Genomic DNA, 22437 nt, shown 5'->3' with positions numbered 1-22437 from the left:
ATAGAAATAGTAGAATACATCAGTTTCATTTGTGGCTGGAGAGATGGTGCAGAAGGACTTAAGATTTTTGCGGCATTGGGGACAGTTCTGGGGGGAATATGGGATCTGTACAAGCTGGATGGTCTGCACCTGAACATGACTGGGGCAAATGTCCATGGTGGAAGATTTGCTAGTGTTGTTGGGGAGGGTTTCATCTAGATTAGCAGGGGGAATGGGAAGGTGTGGGCAGTTTCAGGTAGGACAAATTCAGAACGGGGAGTAAGAGACAGAAAATTAGTGAGTGCCTCTACTTCACACAAATTTGACAGTGCTATTTATAGGCAAGGAGTATTGCAGATAAAGTTGATGAGTTGATGGTACAGCTAGACACATGGCAGCATGATATCATTGCTATAACGAAAAGCTGGCTTAAAGAGTAGCAAGATTGGCAGATCAACATCCCTTGATATAGGGTGTTCAGACTGGATAGAGAAGGGTCTAACAAGGTGGGGGTGTATCAGTATTAGTTAAAAGATCTATTACAGCTCTGAGGAGAGATGATATATTAAATGAATCATCAAATGAGGCCATATGGGTTGAGCTCATAAATAATAAAGGGATAGCCACACGACTAGAAGTGTATTATAGACCCTCCAAATGATGAGAGAGAGAGAGAAGAGAAAATTTATAGGCGCATTTTTGAGTGCAAAAACAATACAACAATAATACTTGGGGAAATCCCACAGGTGGTGCATCAGTACATTAAGAGCAAAAGGATAACCAAGGAGGGGAAGGATCTATCAGGGACGTACAAGACAACTTAGGTGTGGATGCAGAAGATCCAGATAGGGTTCTTCATGAGTACTTTGTCTCTGTCTTCACAGAGGAAAGAGATGATGCAGATATTTTAGTTAATGAGGAGGAGTGTGAAATATTAAGATACAATAAGCATGATGAGAGAGGAAATACTGGAGGGACCAATATCCTTGAAGTTGGATAAATCAATGGGGCCAGGCTGTTAAAGGAAGCCAGGGAGAAAACAACAGATGCTCTGAGGATATTTTTCCAATCCTCACAAGGTACAGGTGAGGATTGGAGGTCTACAAATGTTGTACCATTGTTTAAAAAGGGTGTAAGGGATAGGCAAAATAATTATAAACTGGTCAGTCTGACTTCAGTGGTGGGCAAATTATTAGATTGAAATCTGAGACACAGGATAAACTGTCACTTAGAAAACACATGTGAACTTGTCTATATTGGCAGGAAGAACAAAAAAGCAGAATATTATTTAACAGGAGAGAGACTGCAAACGTCTGGGGTGCAAAGAGATCTGAGTGTCCTCATTGTGAGTCACAAAAAAGATGGCAGGCAGGTATAACCAGTAATTAGGAAGGCAAATGGAATCATTGCAAGAGGATTGGAGTATGTTGGAGCCTTTCTTCAGAGACGAAGCATTAAGCTAGCCTTCGTGTGAGGGATTTCCCTTCTTCACCATGGCTCAGCTAATACAAAGACTCACAGAGACAGTATTCTGGTTAAAGACGTTCCCTTATTTCCCAGGCCTGGTTCAACGCAGCGAGGGAGAGCAGTCTTGATGGCAATCCAATACTACTCTAAAAGTACATTACTTTCAATATTACAATTATACAATTTTCAAAAGTCACTTGCCCGCTCTCTCTGCCCCAGCAGGATGTGAGCCAATCATTATTAGCATGGATTATTTACCATGGCCAGTAACATTTTACTCTCTGACAGCATGGGACTACGTGAGTTTGTGGATTTAGAAAGCTTTTCTCAGTCTCCTAGCCACTGCTTATCAGGAAACTGTATGCCCTATTCATTAACTGTCTGGGATTGCTAAGACTATCTGGAGTCCACATTGATAAGAGCTGCATTCAGTAGCTGTATTGTTCCAAAGAATGTGGTTCTTTTTACTTGATTACATCCCATCATGCCTTAGAGCATTGTGCCATTAACCAAGGTATATTATTTAAATGCAGAATATTCAGAAATACATGTCTACATTCGAAACAGTGGTTATGTATCTCTATGCAAACAGGTACCTTTGTAAGATATATTCCAGGCATTTTATGACTTCTCTCTAAATTAATCCACTCTGATTCATTAATCTTTTAGCCCCAGGTTATTCTGAACCCTCTTTTACAGAGAACAAAGCTGTACAGAACATTGGTGAGACCACACCTAGAGTGTTATGTACAGTTCTGGTCTCTTTACTTTTTTTGTGTCTTCATGCAGTTTGTTTTCCTTTTGGGGATTAATGGGAGGATTCTTAGGCCGATTATCAACACGTTCAACCACATCATGAACACTATCCATGACTAACAAGTCCTAGCAAGACCTAGGAACCGGAACACAGATTCTGACCCAGAGGTAGGGATGCCCCACAAGACATTGATCTCCTTCATTAATTAGATATAAACTTGCACTGGAAGCAGTCACTATCGTAAGAAATAGTTAAGAAAGACCACCAACACCTCTACTTTCTCAGGAGGCTAAGGAAATTTGGCATGTCTGCTACAATCCTCACCAATTTTTACAGATGTAACATATAAAGCATCCTTTCCGGATGTATCACACTTTGTATGGCTCCGATTCTGACCAAGACCACAAGAAAATACAAAGGGTTGTGAACATGGCCCAGTCCATCACGCAATCAGCCCCCCATCCATTGACTACATCTACACTTCCCGCTACCTTGGAAAAGCAGCCAGCATAATCAAGGATTGATTTGATTTATTATTGTCACATGTATTAACATACAGTGAAAAGTTTTGTTTCTTGCACGCTATACAGACAAAACATATTGTCCGTAGAGAAGTAAACGAGAGAGCGCAGAATGTTACACTCATAGCTAGGGTGTAGAGAAAGATCAATTTAATGCAAGGTAAGTCCATTCAAAAGTCTGACAGGAGCCGGGAAGAAGCTGTTCTTGAGTCGGTTGGTACGTGACCTCAGACTTTCGTATCTTTTTCCCAAAGGACTCCACGCACCCCAGACATTCTCTCCAGGAAGCAGCTGAACACCTCAAGCTTTATCACCGAGGACAAGCTGAAATCAAGCGTCAACAGCAAATGGAGTGTGTGGCAACACAAGCATCCCACCCACCATCTGCCCCACATGTGACAGAGACTGTGGGTCACGCATTGGCCTCCTCAGTAGCCAACCGGAGAACTCATTTTTAATATGGAAGCCAGTCATCCTTGACCCCAGTGGACTGCCTAAGAAGAAGCAGTGTCACTGTGAGTCACTGTGACTGGGTCTCTTGGCAGGGATGGTATTGGTAGGATTGGCATATTGGCTGAAAGGCTCTCATTTAAATTCTGCCCCCGCCCGTTTTCAACCCTCCAGTGCATGGCAGACAAGTAAATGCCAGAATTTCCCGCCTCTAGTCGTGGACTTTCCTTCACTGTCGCCGTTTGAAAACGTTGAGATTGGGTCAGAACGTCCCGAGAGCATCGGGCCAGGATCTGCGGCGGCGACAAACTGCTGAACAGGCAGGCAGCAGTGAGGGCACCCTAGCGACGGGGTCCTTGATGAGCAGGTGGCGCAGGCAGCGAGCAGAATGGAGGATCCGTACGCTGACAGTGAGCCTCCCATAATGGTGAGAGAGAGAGAGAGCTAGTCTAATTTTGTGTGTCCCCCCCCACGTTGACTATGAGCCTCCGGTAATGGTGAGAGAGCGCGAGCTGGTGTAATTCTGTGTCGCCCGCAATCACTATGGGACCAGCTGAGTTGCTTCTGTAGAGGGCCAACATGGACATGACGAGCCGAGTGGCCTCCCTCTTTGGTGTCATTGTTCTCTGATTCTATTCCAATGGTTACGGCAGGATCTACAATTCAAACATACGTTAGCGGCTGCAAACCAAATTGGGACGTCCTAAGGACGGGAAAGATGCTATAGAAATGCAAGTCTCTATGTTGGCACTGTAGTTAGCTGCCTCAGCACCAGCGACCTGGGTTCAATTCCTGACTTTACTCACCATCTATACGGAATCTGCATGTTCTCCCCATGTCTGCGTGGGTTTCCTCGGGTGTTCTGGTTTGCTCTGACAGTATGAAAGACGTGCTGGTTAGGGGCATTGGCTATGCAAAATTCTCCCTCAGTGTACCCGAACAGGTGCCGGAGTGGGGATTTTCACAATAACTTCATTGCAGTGTTAATGTAAGCCTACTTGTGACACGAATAAATAAACTTTTCCTTAACAGCCCATTAGTACACAGCAAAGACCACAATAATATGACAATGACCAGATGATTTGTTCTTGCTGGTGCTGGTTGAACAAATATTGGTCAGGATATTGGGCAGAGTTCCATTGATGATCTCCCCAGTCATGCCCTGGGTTCTTTTACATCAGCTGGCAGGAGTAACCATCTAATTTGAAAAACATTGACCCTGTTAATGCGTGACTTCTTTTAGAGGTAAATGAAAATATTTCTTCTTCAACTGTTTGTCATTTTTGTTGTTTCCAGAATATTCCAGCTGTGAATATTGGCGGGTCCATTGGATTTGAATGGGGCCCTACGCAAATGTTGCTCTTTCCAACACAGCATGACCGGACAAGTATTATGACTTTGATTATAAATAAACATTCTAAGTTATATATAATAATGAGAAATTGCTCTCTTCCTGTGCTGAATATGATAGTGTTTTGTCCCAATTGTTTTAACCTGACAATTCTTGGAATTGGTTTCTAAAGTTAAAATGGGGATACTTTGCACACGCTCTCACACAAGTGATCGAATAAATAATGAGTAATTATTTCCAGTTGTAGGAGATTGAATTACCAGAGGATATGGATTTAAAGTGATTGGAAAAAGAACCAGAAGCAACATGAGGCAAAATATTTATGTAGCCAGTTGTTGTGATATGGAACAAATAGGCTGAAAGGATTCAGTCATAAGTTTTCAAGAGAGAATTGAAAATACATTTGAAGGAAAAATAAATTGGAGGGCCATGAGGAAATATCAGAGAAATGAAACTTGTTTCATAGAAACCCTACAGTTCAGCAGAGACCTTTCGGTCCATCGAGTCTGCACCAACTCTCTGATAAAGCATCTTACCCAGCCCCTCTTCCCCTGTCCTATCCCTGTAACCCCCACAAACTTACCATGGCTAATCCATCTAACATACGCATCTTGGGACACTAAGGGGCAATATAGCATAGCCAATCCACCTAACCTGCACATCTTTGGACTCTGGGAGGAAACCCACGCAGACACAGGGAGAATGTGCAAACTCTACACAGATAGTCACCCAAGGTCAGAATTGAACCCGGATCCCAGCAGTGCTTGCCATTGTGCTCCCCAGCTAATTGAATGGCTGTACCAAAGAGCCAGAATGGGCCAAATGTTTGTCCCCTGTCGTACATGATCCCCTTCATCTGTCCTGGCACAATTTACTTCAATTCCATTTCCAGCTATCATTTTTATATTGTTCCCTTTATTTGAAATAAGAATCTCAATGATCAAGAATGGAAATCAAAATACAGGAAGGTCCCAGGTCTGTCAGATCCTGTATAGTGAACAGAGTGTAGAGAAACAGTCAGGTGTTAACTGGGGTTTGGGGAGAGCAGTCAGAGTGTGGATAGGGATAATTGGGGTTCTTGTAGGTTAGGATTCCGGTGGGGGGGTGGAGAGAAGAGATCAGTACTATACTCACCCAGGAGTTAGAAGTGGCTTCAATTCTTCTAACCTTTTCTGGGTAACCATTGCTCTAAGATAGTCAGAACCATCCAAAATTTGCAATTTAAATCTGAGTTTCCTATGGTTCCCATTGCAGGGCAATTGCCCAATGGAGGTTTGAACTTCCCAGGCATTTGCCATGCAAATCTTATTTGGCGTTTCTGGGGTAGCTCCCCAGCATTTGTTTTCAGCAGCACGCACATATCTACTCCGCCAGTCCCAACCTGGGTACAAGTCCCGACCTGAGTTTTGTAGTTATTGGCCATAATTCCCTTTATTTTAAAAGTTATTTACAAGAGAGCATCACAGGACTTGAAGGTCATTCGAGAGTGGAATACTTTGCTGAAGGGACGAGCAGAGATAGATACAGCTGGGAAAATTGTTTAAATACTTTAAATAGAGGAAGATATGGGAGAGAGTGGGGAGAGTGAAAGTAGTTTGGATTGATAAAGGGCAATGGGATGTGTGTGAGAGTGTGGGGATTAGTATTGAATTGTTCTAGTTAAGCTGTGACAAACAGGATGGGCTGAATGGCCCATTTCAGTGCTGTAAACATTTTGGAAGCTAATTGCTCCCTGGATTGGATCAGCTGAAAGATCGGGGCAAAATTTTCCGGCTATTCATGCTGGTGAGATTTTCTGATCCCACAACAGTGAATGGAGTTTTGATAAGCGCCAAATTTTCCATCCCCGCTTGTAGAGGGGTATGAACGGCCAGATAATTCCGGCCCAGATTAGGGATTGAATTTTGGATCTTTCAGATTAGTGATTTAGTTCTGCCGCAGGTTGTGGTTTCAGCTGCTGGCCACTTGTGAGGGCCATTTCTAATTGTTCTGACTACTCAGTTGTAGTTGATAACCATTGCTGTGTCTGGTATGCTTTGTGCAGACTGTACAGTTACAATTTCGCTCTTTGTGTTCAAACCCCAGAAAGTGCCCCTGACAGTTCCTCAAAGATGCCCATCATTCAAGTTGTCCGCAGTGATAAGGATGTTTACTCGCCAATTCTCTGTAAACTTTTCAACGAGTCACACGGCATCTTCATGACACTTCAGAAATCTGAGCAGGATTGCACTAGCCAGAAAAGGGAGTGAGTAGAAACCGGTTTCTATATTTTTTCCTCTGAGGCATAGTCTGTTCAAATAGTTCACTCTTTGCAGCAAATTTAAATGAATGAAGTGGAGAAAGCTTTGCCCCCTTTAATACAATGTGGAGTAGTAGGTATAGGGCACACTTGCATTTATACTGCACTTTATCAAGCTTCTTGGATGCATCTCAGAACAATTCATGTTTAGCAGATTATTAAGAAGTGTGGCGACTGTACTGTGACGGTTAGTTGTGTTTTTAAGTTTATTTTATTGATGTCTTACATTAACACTGCAATGAAGTTACTGAGAGGATACCAAGGTCCATTGTTGCCCTCTAATAGCTACCTTGACAGGCCATCTAATGGAAAACCATCATAAAACATCTGAAATAACTGCAAAAGAGGTGTGAAAGAAACACCATCAGGGTTTACAGACAGGATGGTGACTTTTGTCCTGCAGCTAGCATAAGGAATTAAAACAATTGGAAAATTGCAAACATAAGGAAGATACTGGAAATCTGAAGTTAAAACAGAATATACTGAAAGCACTCATAATTTCTGACCTATTCTGTTTTTATTATGCAAAATTACACTTATCAGTCCAACATGAGTTGTGGGGAAGTTAGTTATTACTGGATTCAATGACTGAGCATTTAGACAAAATTTGAGCTGATCAGAAGGACTGAGTGTGGATTTGTGAATGGTAGGTCATGTTTCATCGATTTAATTAAATCTTTTGAGGAGGTTATTAATGATGAATGCTTGTGGAAGTTGTCTAGATAGACTTTCCAATGATAAAGTCCAGCATGAGATTATGAGCAAAAATGAAAGTGCACAGATAGGAGTTGGAAATTGGTTGTGAGTTGGGAGACAGAGTTGAGATAAAAGGTAGGACCTCTTTATTGGCGGGTCATAGCTTGATGTTTCCCAGGGACCTGCACAGGGGCCTCAGCTTTGCACCATGTATATCAATAAAAAATAGAGAGTAGTATGTGGAGGTTTGCAGATGGCAAAGTTTGGTGATTCAGTAAGTAGTACAGATGAGTAAAGGGAGATACAAAGGGACATAGATTAAGTGAGCAGGATTATGGGGAAATGTGGTGACCTCACACCAATGGGTGGAAGTTATGCTTCAGTTGGACAGATCTTTGGTCCGACACCAGGAGTTACTTTTTAAAATTATTCATTTGTGGGACATGGGCTTTGCTGGCTGGCCCGCATTTATTGCCCATCCCTAGTTGTCCTTGAGAAGGTGGTGGTGAGCTGCCTTTTTGAATCGCTGCAGTCCGTGTGCTGTGGGTAGCATGGTGGCACAGTGGTTAGCACTGTTGCCTCACAGTGCCAATGACCCTTGGTCACTGTCTGTGCGAAGGCTGCACTTTCTCCTCATGTTTGTGTGGGTTTCCTCCGGGTGTTCTGGTTTCTTCCCAAGGTCCAAAAGACCTGCTGGTTAGGTGCATTGGCCATGCTTAATTTTCCCTCTGTGTATCCGAACAGGCGCCGGTGTGTGGCGATTGGTGGACTTTCACTGTAACTTCATTGGAGTGTTAATGTAAGCCACTTGTGACACTAATAAATAAAGTTTAATAGATTTTTTTTGTTGCAGGTTAGTCTCTATTAGCAGGAACTATCGTTCAGTGATAAGAGCTTACCTGGAAGAACTACACAAAGCTGCAACATCTGGTAAGCTGCAAGTTGCAATGTGAAGATTTTACTGCAGATAAATTCATTAAATACCAGCTCTCCACAGTCTTGGGGATTTCAGGAAGCAATGTCACTTTTGTCTTCTGTGCATTGTACTTTTTAAATTGATAAAAAAAGAAATTCTTTCTTAAGGAAGCCTCGTGGAAGGCACCATTTTATCAGTTATCTGCTCTTACCCCATAACAGAGTCCTCACATGACTGAGCAGTGGGATGTTTGGATAGGAACAAGCTTATCCAGCAGGAGTAGACCACACAGCCTCTTGAGCCTGCTCTGCCATTCAATAAGATCATGGGTGATCTGATTGTAACCTTTTGCCTACCTTCAATAACCTTTCACCCCCATGTTAATCAAGAATATATCTAGCTCTGCCTTAAAAATATTCAAAGACTCTGCTTCCACTGCCTTTCGAGGAAGAGTTCCAGAGATCTGCAACCTTCTGAGAGAAAAATAAATTCTCATCTCAGTGCTAAATGAGCAACCCCAAATTTTTAAGCAATGACCACTAATTCTAGATTCTCCCAGAAGATGAAACATTCTCTCCACATCCACCTTGTCAATACCCCTCAGGACCATAAATGTTTCGATCAAGTCCCCTCTGACTCTTCTAAACTCTCGTGGATATAAACCTAACCTATCCAAACTTTCCTCAGAAGACAACCCACCCATTCTTGGTGTTAGTCTAGTAAACCTTCTCTGAACTGTTTCTAACACACTTGCATCTTTCTTTAGATAAGGAGACCCACACTTCAGATGGAAATCCCTAATTTGTGCTGAGTTAACTAATGGGAAGTGGTAGTGGGAGCAGGTGGGGGAGGGTTGCTGTGGTGATTGGGGGTGTGGTGCTGGGGGATAAGTTTGTCATCACAATCATTAGTTAGGCAGGTGTGAATCCTGCTTCTATTTGCTGTTGAGTCGCTGTGTGTACGTACTTTGTGAAAGACAATGATTAGAGAAGCCCATTAAGCCCATTGAAATCCATGTCTCCAATACCCAAATCCTCCCATTCTTAACATCTATGTTCTTAAACAAGCCACATCTACTCTGACAGTTATATTTCACATGTATCCCACTGGGTTAAGAGGATCTTCCTAATAGCTGTTTTAAATTTAATTTTTTGCAAATTTAAATTGATGTCCTTCTTGGATGAATTACTATTCAAGGTTTACTCAATACCATGTAATGTTTTATATCCTTCCTAAATCTAATTTTTTCTAGACAATTTTTGAGGCTTTATAGCTGCTTTGACCAAAGCTAATTCAAGAGGATCACAGTGTCCAATACAGAAGGAGACTATTTGGCTCATTATGCTATAAGCTTTAAATATTTATTCACTTTTTTCCCTTAATGGTAGGGTTGGCCTCTGCCTCAACAAATATTCAATACATCAGAAACCCTCTGTGAAAATAACTTCCTTCTAATTCCTCTCCTCACACTCTTGGTGAGAATTTTGCATTGATGATCCTCTAATATGTTTAAAAAAGGTCCCCTGGAATGTCTTGAGTATTTTCCTTACCTTGGCAGCATCTCTCTCAAAGGACCACCATTGACTAGGAGATCTAACACTGGGTAAGCTGTGCCAGCTGAGCCTACTTCAAACGACGGCAACAAATGTTTGACAACAAAGACCCTCTGCAATTCAACAAAAGTCCAGTTGTCATTTTGTTGCACTGGGATTGAAAATGACTAGGTTGATCCAAGCTGAGCTTCACTCATTCAGCCTAATTCTTTGTTTCTTGTCGATTGTCAACTTTCTAAGCATGCTGCCACATTTCCTCTTAGAATCATACAACTACAACTTTGTATTTATATAGTGCCTTTACCGTAGCCAACATGCCAAAGTGCTAAACTAGAGCCATAGCAATTAAATATTGAAAAGGAATCATAGAAGGAGATATATCATGATTGATGACTGAAAGGTCAGTCAAAGAGGTCGATTTTCGGGAACATATTAAAGGAGGTGAGAGAGATGGAGAGGTTTAGGGAGCAAATTACAGAGCATAGAACCCAGGCAGCTGAAGCAATGCAGCACAGATGGAGGCCATTTAGCCCATTGTGCCTGTGCCAGCTCTTTGAAAGTGCTATCGAATTCATTCCACTTCCCCACTCTTTACCAATCACCCTGCAATTCAATCCTTTTAAGGATTTATCATATTTCCTTTTGAGAGTTATTATTTAATCTTTTTCCACCACCCTTTCAAAACCTGATCTCCAGATCACAACTTGCTGTGTAACAAACATTTTTCTTTATCTTCCCTGTTTGTTTTGTCTATCCTCTTAAATCTGTGTTCTCTGCTTACCGATTCATGTAGAATTTTTGTTATCTTGTTTTAGACAATATATCAAGCAGTTTCTGAGAATGCAGTCGACTTAGGGTGACACAGTGGTTAGCACTGCTGCCTCACAATGCCAAGGACCCGGATTCAATTCTGGCCTCTGGTCACTGTCTATGTGAAGTTTGCACATTCTCCCTGTGTCTGGGTACGTTTTCTCTGGGTGTTCCGGTTTCCTCCTACAGTCCAAAGATGTATGGGTTAGATGGATTTGCTAGATTGACCCTTTGTGTCGGGGGGGTTAGCAGGGTTAGTACTTGGGGTTACGGGGATAGGGCCGGGGTGGGATTGTTGTCGGTGCAGACTCGATAAGCTGAAATGCTTCCTTCTGCACTGTAGGGATTCTATGATTCCCCTGTATCCGATCATATACTTCAGAAAACCACTTTCATCGAAGATCATGCCTTTTGACTTGGTCGGTCTCACTGTCCTTCTCTGCACTTTGTTCTGTGCCTAAGTTTGTATGTCTGATGGTTTTAGTGAGCAGTATCTGCAGTAACATTTTTGTTTATTCTCAGTTTTCCCTGTGGATCCAGCCTTGTCATCACAATATGAAGATCAGGTACGAGAATGCTCGAGCGCTGTTTAATTAATGTTTGGCTGGGTCACAGATTGGGCTGAGAGGAAGGGATTCCCAAGAATACACATTTATTGCAGATAGATTTTTTTTGTTGCGCTAGGGTTGCAAATAGGTTATTTTCACAATCTGAGCAGCATTGACGCTGTCATTCCTTTTAAGTGCTGTGGGAGCATTCAAGCTCTAAGATGCTGTACCACTAGAATAGACAGAGAGGATATGGCTGCTTTTAGAAATTTTCACCAATTTACCTTGAATTTTCTTCTCCTTTTCTAAAGATGCTGACCCCTCACTAGGGTCCAGGCTCTGTGAGTGCAGACCCCGAGTCACAGTTATTGTAAATAGCATCTTCAGCTCTCACCCATGGGAGCTGGAACAATGAGCTAATTGTCCTAACCTGGGCTTTCACATCCAGATTCAGGATCGACCAACAGCTGAGAACACGATCAACTCGGCAAATTTTGAGTCTAAATCTTTGAGAGTGATGTGTATTTCTAAAAAACTCTGACCGTGCCAATTTACGTTGCCCTTCGGGGGAAGGCTCATTCTGGGGTCAGTCCAGATGCAGATGGGGAGGCGGTGGCCTTGTGGTATTATCGCTAGACTATTAATCCAGAAACTCAGCTAATGTTCTGGGGACCCGGATTCAAATCCCACCGTGACAGCTGGTGGAATTTGAATTCAATAAAAAAATTGAATTAAGAATCTACTGATGATCATGAAACCATTGTCGATTGTTGGAAAATCCCATCTTGTTCACTAATGTCCTTTAGAGAAGGAAATCTGCCGTCCTTACCTGGTCTGGCCCACATGTGACTCCAGAGCCACAGCAATGTGGTTGACTCTCGGGCAACTAGGGATGGGCAATAAATGCTGGCCAGCCAGCGACGCCCATGTCCCACAAATGAATAAAAAAAAACCAAGAATGACACAGAAAATACAAGTTAGTAAGAGTGTATATCTGTCTCAAAACTGAAAAAAAATTATGTGGTGACTAAAACATTGTAATTCAAACCAAATCCTCCCAGGGCAGGTATAGCATAGAGTGAGATACAGAATAAAGCTCCCTCTACACTGTCCCCATTGTAAACACACAGGGCAGGAGCAGGTCAGGGTTAGTTTATACCATGGAAATCTGTTTTCTTGACTGAATCTTCTCAAACTCATCTCGCACGGGGACCCTTCATCTAGGGGATGAAGGAGACTTGCATCTCTTTGGTCTTGACTGCATTTGAGTTCAGCTCCTGGATGTTTGACACACTGCAGGACCAGGCCCTATGTATTCTTAAAGTAGTTTCAAATTTTGTAGTCAAGTATGGTGTGCTGATTGAGAGTAACAGCAGAGTTTCCACTTTTAATGGCAGGTTTCAATTCTCTCTGCGATGGAACTGATCTGGGATCTCTGTGAAATCCTGTTCATTGAGGCAGCACAAGGTGAGACTGAGAAGCTGTCTGTGTGACCCTGCAATGCTCGACCTGGTTTGATTCAACTTTATCTCTGGTTTTGGGATATGGGTGACACTGACACTGGTAAGGATTCATTGGTTAGCCATTCTCAGGCCACTCAATGACAATGTAGAAGTGAAGTGGCTCTGGGGCTTTAACCTGAGGAGCCCCTTTTGGGTTTTTACAACAAGCCTGTACCTTGTTGGTGATTTTCAGTTGCCGGTCCCCACACACCAGCAATTTTACTGAATTCAATTTCACAACTTGTCCAGCGGGGGGGTTGAAATCACAACCTAATGGGCTGCTGCTCCAATACCGCAACCAGTAAACAAATTGCGGGGTGTCTGGAGTGGAGGGATCACCAAGGGTCATGTGGGCCAGGGCTCGCTAGGCTGGCCTCTCCAGTAATGTCCCTGGCATGGTGGCACAGTGGTTAGCACTACTGCCTCACAGTGCCAGGGACCCGAGTTCGATTCTCGGCTTGGGTCACTGTTTGTGTGGAGTTTGCACATTCTCCCCATGTCTGCGTGGGTTTCCTCTGGGTGCTCCAGTTTCCTCCCAGTCCAAAGATGTGCCGGTTAGGTGAATTGGCCATGCTAAGTTCTCCCTCAGTGTACCCGAACAGGCGCCGGATTGTGGTGACTCGGGGATTTTCACAGTAACTTCATTGCAGTGTGAATGTAAGCCTACTTGTGACTAATAAATAAACTTTACTTCACCATATTCAAAGGGTTAGGTGAGACAACAGGAGTGGTTCTATTGGGGAAGAGAGGAGAAGATTCCATCAGAGCTCCTGCTTTTGATTTCTGTAAGAATGGAGTGTGGATATTGACCAGGCTTAAGGTGGTTGTGATGCCCTTTAGTTGAATAGCCCAATACTGCCATTGTTGGGCTTGAGTTTGAAATATGCCACTGGAGCTCTGCATGAGCCTGTAGGATCTGTCTCCCAGCAGGAGCAGGAACCTGCTGGAGCCTGTGGGGTCTGTATCCCAGCAGGAACCTAAGCCTAGGATTGGCTGCAACAATGGGTTGTTCCTCTGAATTGTTTTAACTAGCTGCTACAACCATGATTTATGGAACTACTAAGGTAGTAATGTCTGATTGCAGCTGGTTTCCTTCTGCCACATCTTCTGGACTGGATCAAAGTGCACATTTGCCAGGTGGATGCTATGAATGATCAGGTCATGGTTTCTGATAATCCCGTGGAACACCTGTACTACTGGAACGTGGTGAGTGATGATCTACTACTGCCAGGAGCACTGGCTAACCACAGTTCTGTCTCACTGGAGGAGATAGTGGCTGGGGTTGTGGTTGCAAAGAATGAATTTCCAGTCCTAAAGTGCTGTCTGTGTTACTGAGTCACACTGGCCAGGTCTGGTCTAGGTTATTTGTTGCAAGGCCGGTTGGAGGAGGCTGAACAGATGCTGGCTCAGAAGGCTGAGCCTGAACCTGCATAAAGTTCCATGTACAGGTGTATGGATGACCCGATGAGGAAAATGTCCGTTTTCTCTGTATGTTGCTAAGTTGGTTTTCTTTGCTCCCTCCCCTCTCATCATGCTCTGAAGAAGCTGACTCACTTTTGGGTAGAATTCCAAGGGTCCATTTTATGCCCAGTCCTGAATGGCTATATTTTTTTGTCAATCTTCTCAATTGGAGCACGACATAGTGAGAAGAATGAATAGCTCAGGCCTCCTGTTCCTGATTACCATCTGGTGCCCTGTGTTGAGAGCGGTGTGAAATTGTGACTGTTTCCTTGTGATGGCCCCCATAGTTGGATAACCTGCTGGGACTCTCTAGTTTACATATGGAGAGTGGCCATTTGGAATGGTGCGCATCCTGATCTTAGTCTATGACAATGGTTGGACAGTGCTTTGGCTAGATACCTGCAGAGAATTACAAATACCTGACCTCACATAACGTGAAATATTTACAGTCTGGTGATTACGAGGAAGCCCTCCTGAGTTAGAGCTGTATGTTCAGGTTTCTGGGGAGATGGCTTTGGTCTGGCTGTAGAGTGGAGCAGTGGTTCAGCTACCCAGGGAGGGGACTAAGGGCTGATGTGAAGGACCTAGTCTCTTGGAGTTGGAGTATTTCTGAGTTGGAGACGTTCAGGTCTGATTCTTGTGACATCCTTGCTTGTAATTTTCTAGGTTACTGGCTACGTTCTTCAAGGCCGGTTGGACGACGCTCGACAGATGCTGGCTAAGAAGGCTGCAACTGAACCTGCAAAAAGCTCCATGTACAGGTGTATGGATGAACTGATGAGGAAGATGCCTATTTTTATTGTATGTTTCCAAGTTAGATTTCTTTGCTCACTCCTTCCCGTCATTCTCTGAAGAAGCTGACTCACTTTCGGGTAGAATTCCAAGCGTCCTTTTATGCATTGTCCTGAATGGCCACATTATTTTTACCAGTTTTCTCTCTCCCCTCAGCTGGTGACTGCTTGCTGAAATATATTTCTTCAATTTCTAGCTTTTGACTGATATTTACTTTTACGCAGCTATTATTTATGTGGGACCCTTAATCCTCCCTTAGGGGAGGCAGTCATAGAATCATAGATTCCTACAGTGCAGAAGGAGGCCATTTGGCCCATCGAGACTGCACCGACCACAATCCCACCCAGGCCCTATCCCCATAATCCCATGCATTTACCCTAGCTAGTCCCCCTGGCACTAAGGGACAATTTAGCATGGCCAGTCCACCTAACCTGCATATCTTTGGACTGTGGGAAGAAACTGGAGCACCCGCAGGAAACCTACGCAGACATGGGGAGAATGTGCAAACTCCACACAGACAGTGACCCAAGCCGGGAATTGAACCTGAGTTCCTGGCGCTGTGAGGCAGCAGTGCTAACCACTGTGCCACCGTGCTGCCCCACTGGTATTGTCACCAGACAAGTAATCCAGAGACTCTGCATTATGCTCTGGGGCCTGGGTTCAAATCCTATCAGGCTGATTATAGAACTTGAATTCAGAAATAAACCTGGATTTTAAAGTCTAATAACGACCATGAACCCATTGACAATTGTCGCAAAAATCCACCTGATTCCCTAATATCCTTTTAGAGAAAAAAATCTGCTGTCCTTATCTAGTCTGGCCTACACATGTCTCCAGATCAACAGCAAGATGGTTGACTCTGAAATGGAAAGCCATTCAGTTGTATCACAATCTAGAAAGTCGAGAAGGAATGAAACTGGATGAACCACATGGCTCCAACTTAGGCACAGAAACAGTAACAAGTAACTCAAAATTGGGAGAGCTGTCCTACAGATTAGTCAAGCAACAGCCTGACATTGTCATCCTTTTGGAATCATGTGTTACAGATAATGACACCACTATCACCACCCCTGGGCATGTCCTGTCTCACCAGCAGAGTATACAGTCAGGAGGGAGTTGCTCTGGGAATGCTCAACATTGACTCTGGACCCCATGAATTATCATGGCGTCAGGTTGAACCTCTTGCTGATTACCACGTAGTTCCCCCCCACCCTCTCCCGCCCCCAATCTGACAGATTATTACTCCTCCCTGTTGAACACCACTTGGAGAAAACAGAGGGTAGAAAGGGTGCGGAATGTACTCTGGGTGGGGTCTTCAATGTCCATCAACAAGAGTGACTGGGCTGCTCGAGACTTAAAGGACTGTGGCAGATGGTGAGGGAAAAACATACTTGACCTCATCTCACCAGTCTGCCTGTCACAGGTACATCTGTCCATTACAATATTGGTAGGGGTGACCACTGCATAGTCCTTCTGGAGATGCTGTCCTTGCTTCACATTGAGGATACCCTCAAAGAAAAAGTAAGCGAATGGCCTGGCAAATGCCCCACTCAACCATTACCATCAAATCAGTGGATCAACCCTGGTTCAGTGAAGAGTGCAGGAGGGTATGTATACCTGGAACAGCCCCAGACATCCCTAAAAAGGTGTCAATCTGGTGAAAATACAACACAGGACTACTTGCATGCCGAACTGCATAAGTAGCAAACGATAGACCAAGTTAAACAATCCCACAACCAATGGATCAGATCGAAGCTCTGTGGTCCTGCCACATCCAATTGCGCATGGCGGTCGACAATTTAAAAACTCAGTGGAAAATCAGATCAGCAGCAATTGCTGTTCCTCAATTAAGGCTGGGTAATCTGAAAGATTATACACTTGCCTCTTTTGCTGTGAACCTGGGTTGATGCAGTTTTGTGTATAGAATAAGAGACTGGCCAAACTCACTTTACAGACAAAGGTGACTGCAACAGTTGGAGGAAACCTTCAACCTGGACTGGCTTTCAATTTCTGCCCAAGATTTGAAAGGACAATGCCCAAACCAGCCTCCCCATTTCCTCACTTGCTGATCTAGGTTGTGTCATCAAGAGGGAGAGAGTGTTGAGTGGAGGGAAATGAGGGCAATGAGTGGGTGAGTTGGTTTTCTGTGATGACAAGCAGTTCTCATGTGTTGTCTGCAACATGGGTGTCCGCCCTGGGTCCACATCTAATCCTGCCCCTGAACCATAGGCAATCTGGTTTCAGTTGGGCTTATATTTCAGAATGAGTGCTTTGCCTTGTCAGAACTTTGTTGACTGATATTAATTTTGGAAAGAGCTAATTATGTCTCCTTCATACTAAATTATAGAAACATAGAAGATAGGAGGAGGCCATTTGGCCCTTGGAGCCTGCTCCACCATTCATTATGATCATGGCTGGTCATCCAAATCAATAGCCTAATCCTGCTTTTTCCCCATATCCTTTGATCCCATTCGCCCCAAGTGCTATATCCAGCCACCTCTTGAATACGTATCCGTAAACAGAATCCTCCAGTCTTAGTATCAGGGACTTCAAATGTGGCTTTGAGACACAACTGCATAGCTCACAACAAGAAAAGCTTTGGAGACCCCTCACTGTCTTCCTTCCACCCCAGGTCTTGTGACCAGACTTGTGAAAAGGTTGGGAAATTGGGCAATTGCTTCCTTTCTATCACAGTTTGGAAATCTTCATTGGTAAAGGAGGTGAGTGTATTCTGTGAAGTGAGGCCTTGGTTAGTTTTGTTGAAGCTAAAGGCTGATGCCAGATGCTGATGCCCACTGCATCATTTGAGCGGCTGTTCAGCTTTGTGAGCCTAACTAGGTTATTTAACCATAGAGAGCATCCCAGCCAAGACTGAACCTGTCCCTCTGGCTGCATTGATCACTTATCCGGAGAGGGCTGATGTTTTGGCTCCTCACAACTCATGCCGATTGTAATACTACCATCCAAGGTAGGATCAGCTCCCCCACCACTGACTGGGCATTCAGTTTAGTTCTACATAAGCTGTTGCCTTTGCTCACTCGGGAACTAGTAACGTTTCCATTCTCATAAACCTAATGCTCAAGTTCTAATATATTGTGTCCTGATGCTGTCTAATATCTAAATAATTATTAGGGCAGAGACATTTCCTGTGGAAATGTTACTACTCCTATGTGAATATTGAACTGTTTCATGCTTTCTTGACCTTCTGCTTTCTCTCACCTTAGCGTGGCATTAGTCAGTCCGTAACAGAGTTCGAATTGAAATGGCGGCACTGGCAGGAGGAATGTGAACGATGCCTGAAAGAGGGAACTTTTGCATCCAGTGGTGAACTACTGCTAATCTGTCAGGTAAGAAAGAAGGCCACTGCTGAGCTCTGATTCAACCATATCCTGGCCTGCAAATTAGAACTCTCCCTGAGAATTTTGAAACTCTTGCTCTCGGTATATCAATAATAAAGAAGCCAGCAGCGTGCTATTTGTGAAGCTCTCACAGACCAATAGAACAGGCAAACATTTTGGAGCAGGATAAAGCCATTACAATCAGCACCTTCTCATCAAGTCCCTCACTTCATTTTTCTGCTCTCTTCCTCTTGACTACATGAAAGACGTTAACCTTGTATCCATGTAGAAATGCTAATTAGCTACCTTGATCCCAACTCCCTTTCATCCTAGTCGTAAATACACAGTTTATAGCAAAACTGTTTGCAACTGGATACCAGCAGTGCCTTTCTGGTAAACTCAGACTGCTGACATTATCTCCAAATATAAACACCTTGCTCCTCCTCCCCGCCACCCCGCCAGGCCTACTGTCCAACAGACTGCAGAGCAGGTCACCTGACCATCACCAATTACCTTCAATTTAAAGCTACAGTCCCAAAATATAATAATAATTGTAACAAAGGATACACTTTGCTTTGCGAGCGTGCAACAAAGGTTCTTTGGACTGATTAGTGGGATGAGGGAATTGTGCTATAAGGAGAGATTGAGTAGACTGGGTCTGTATTCCCTGAAGTGCAGAAGACTAAGAGACAATCTCATTGAAACCAATAAAATTATTAAAAGGCTTGATGGGAGTAGATACTGCAAGGATATTTCCTCCGGTTGGGCAATCTGGAACACGGGTCACGGCCTCAATTAAAGAGTGAACCAGTTTACACTGAAATAAAGAGACATTTCTTCACTCAAAGGGTTGTGAACCATTGAAATTAATTGCTTCAGAACACCATGGATGCTCAGTCATTGAGTGTACAGAGGTTACAGATCAATAGCTTTTTAAGTCCCAAGGGAATCAAGAGGTATGTACGGGAAGGGGTCACAGAGATGGAAGATCAGCCTTGATTTTATTGAATTTAGAGCAGGCTAGAAGGCTGAATGGTCTAGTCCTGCTCCTATTTCTTCTTAAAATTTCACTTGGACCATTACTTGGATCTTGTTTTCTTTCGAGAAGAAACAACTAAGCCCAATTTATTTAATGTTTCCCCTGGATGTGCAAATACCTAATGGTTTAAAGACAGTATAACCTTTTTGGGTCAAAGACTGGTGCATAGAGATGAGAGAGATATCAACCATGATCTGATTGAAGATTGAATAAAATGGCCTGCTCCTGTTCCTCCCTCGAAGCAATTGTTTATAGATTCAATAGGACCGGAACAGAGATTTTTCTTGAACAGTGGTCTTGACACCACATCTAGCTCTGTATTTACCAATCAAGGCAATCCTCTGATTGTTCATAAAGAACAATGGGAGGGTGGGAGGGTGGCGGGATCGGGGGGGTGGGGATGTGGGGGATGGGGGTTGTTGGGCCCATCTTGCTTGTCCATGAAATTTTATGACTTTCCTTATTATAAAAACCTCTTGAATTATGAAAAAGTTTTTGCTTCAATTGCCCCACTTGGAGACCATTCCAGATGTGATCGTGCTGTGAAGAAGTCCTTACCTTGTATTTCACTATAAGGTGGTCCTGGTAGTTATTACCATAAGTGTTAATATCTTGCAATCAGAGATTGTTAAATTGGTTGGAGCAGGTGAAAGGGTGTTTCAAGAATGGTCAAGACATTGAGTTTGGTGTCTTTTCACTTGTGCTGCCTGCTGATATGGCAGTTAGCAGTGTGAGCCCCAACTGATGTTCCCCATGCTACTTTGCCCTGGATTGCTGTGGATTGTCAGTTAACATGGCCAGTTGTCACACACTTACTGCTTTCTTTGTTGAACGTGACATGACTGTTGTAAGGAGCCCACTCCATTTCTGTTCCCTTCTTAGATCTTAGCAGGTAAAGAGGATGCATTGAAGGAAAAAAGCGATCTCTTGTCTACCTGGTACCATCTCCTGGTCAGCAAGCTACTGTACACCAACCCAACTATAAAACCTGCTGATGTTTATCAACATGCTGAGGTAAGAAATGTTTCAGAGAACTTGTCACTGCCCAGCTTATCCACCAAAATACAGTGTGGTTTTTAATTTGATTAAGTGGAAGAATCCATTCAGACTCTCACTCTCTGAATCCGAATCCACATCATCCCTGAATCCGATACCCAATGTAAAAATAAAGGTGCAGGTGGATACTGTAATCAGTGGGCAGCATGGGTTAGGCATCAACATTTAACCTTGACTTCAATTTGGACAGATTGTATTAAAGTCTATAAAATTAAAAGGAAATATTGAATCACGTCAGTCTATTTAATGGCGATAGCTTAGAAGGTGCTTTATCCTGAATTCTGTGGTGTCTTAATACTCCCAAGTTAATTGCAACATGTTTTGTGTTGTTGGAGATAAAAATTCAGGAGGTCTTTCCTTAAATTGAGAAAGCTGGGTAAATTGTCAATTGTGAGACAAGGCTAATCCAAATAATACAATTGTTTTGCAAACACTCTTTAGATTGAGTAGGTCCATTTTGAGTGATGCCCTCTGCACTTATCTGGTGTTTGTGAACATTCTGGTGTCACTGGGCACATTTATTGCCACTCCACTAGCTCAGTCACATTGCTTTGCATTTTCCTCTTCAGTTCCTCTTAAACTGGAAGTACAACATCCATGACGCTACAGGCTCACTGTGAATTAATTGAGGTTGGGTAATGCAGTCATGAGTTCAAAATGGAGATAGATTCTGGGAGGAAGTACAGACTGAAGGAGGTGAAGAGTATTACAGTTCTGAGACCCCAGGAAAAAATGAGTTCAGAGTGCCAAGTGTGGATTTAATGAGAATTTGAGAAGGAGGAAGTGTATATTGGACTGGGTATTTGCATTGTAACTGGAACAAATTAGGAAATTTCAGACCATAGTTTAGATTAGAAGATGGGAATGGCTGTGTGCCAGGAGAAGGGTAAAGAAATGAGCGAACAATAAGCTGTTACCAGCTACTTCTTGTATGTTGTGACCATTTCTGACATTGATTCTCTTCCCTGTTGATGTGTGTAGCTCTGTCTGGACCATTTTGTTTCTTCTGGGAGCAAGTCTGATGCCCTGGACCGTATCCTGTTGGCAGCATTTGAATTCAATATTCACCAGGTTTTGAAAGATTGCAGGTGAGCATGCAGCCATCTGCAATATGCACAAAATCACAGTCAAATTATATCTCTTCTACCTTCAGAAAAAATGCTTGTGACTTATTTTTCTTCTCCCCACATGTGATATCCATTTCCTTCATCTGGTACGCCCAAGCCAGAAGGAGAGGAGATTGAGGTTTATTTTTCTGCCTCCTTTATCCTAATTCACTGTAAGGCCTGTTCACCAACACCCTGTACTTGCTGACCTATCTTGTTTCCTGGTATGAAAGTGCCTTGATTTTAAAAATCTGCGTTGTTGTTTTCAAGTCCCTATGTAACTTTTCCCTCACTATCTCTGTAACCTCCTGCACCCCTCCGAGTCCTCCTTGCTGTTCAAATCCTGATCTCTTATGCATCCACAATTTTAATCACTTCACCATTGCTAGCTGTTCAGGCCCTCAACTCCACAATTTATTTCATAAGTCTCACCGCCTCACTACCTCTGCCTTTAAGATGCTCCTTAAAAGCTACCACATTGATCAGATTTCCCGTCCTAATATCTGCCTATGTGGCTGTGTTAAATTTTGTCTGATAATGTTCCTGTGAAACATCTTGACATCGTTTCAATATGTTAAAGGTGCTATGGAATTGTAAGTTGTTGTTGCTCTCACCTATCCTCTTGCCCTGATATCCTTCAACATCCCCACTTTACTCTCCCCTCATGACTTCCCTCTTCTCTAATCCAAGTTTGACTTATTATCCTTACTCTGTGATTCAACTGTTGGACTAATTTGCTGAGCAATTATGAGATTGAAGCACTTGCAAGCTCCTTTGAAGTTTAGTTTATTTTTCT

At 43.2% G+C, this 22437-nt stretch overlaps 1 protein-coding gene across 1 annotated transcript in view; it reads left to right on the top strand.

Moving 5' to 3' along the window:
• Positions 1–3246: 3246 nt before the first annotated feature.
• The window catches only part of nup85 (nucleoporin 85), a 32961-nt gene continuing 13770 nt past the window's right edge, over positions 3247–22437 (top strand). The window contains exons 1-11 of the mRNA XM_078207681.1: positions 3247–3601; positions 4471–4561; positions 6611–6770; positions 8374–8450; positions 11322–11365; positions 12745–12814; positions 13934–14055; positions 14977–15111; positions 18327–18449; positions 20362–20493; positions 21517–21623. Of these exons, the coding sequence (XP_078063807.1) occupies positions 3563–3601; positions 4471–4561; positions 6611–6770; positions 8374–8450; positions 11322–11365; positions 12745–12814; positions 13934–14055; positions 14977–15111; positions 18327–18449; positions 20362–20493; positions 21517–21623 (1100 nt within the window). The 5' untranslated portion in view covers positions 3247–3562. The remainder of the gene's footprint in view (positions 3602–4470; positions 4562–6610; positions 6771–8373; positions 8451–11321; positions 11366–12744; positions 12815–13933; positions 14056–14976; positions 15112–18326; positions 18450–20361; positions 20494–21516; positions 21624–22437) is intronic.

This window comes from Mustelus asterias, unplaced genomic scaffold, assembly GCF_964213995.1.
Source record: "Mustelus asterias unplaced genomic scaffold, sMusAst1.hap1.1 HAP1_SCAFFOLD_2593, whole genome shotgun sequence".
In the NCBI taxonomy this organism is placed as follows: Eukaryota; Metazoa; Chordata; class Chondrichthyes; order Carcharhiniformes; family Triakidae; genus Mustelus; species Mustelus asterias.
The sequence above is the reverse complement of the archived record's forward strand: the minus strand, read 5'-3'. Positions and strand labels throughout refer to the sequence as shown.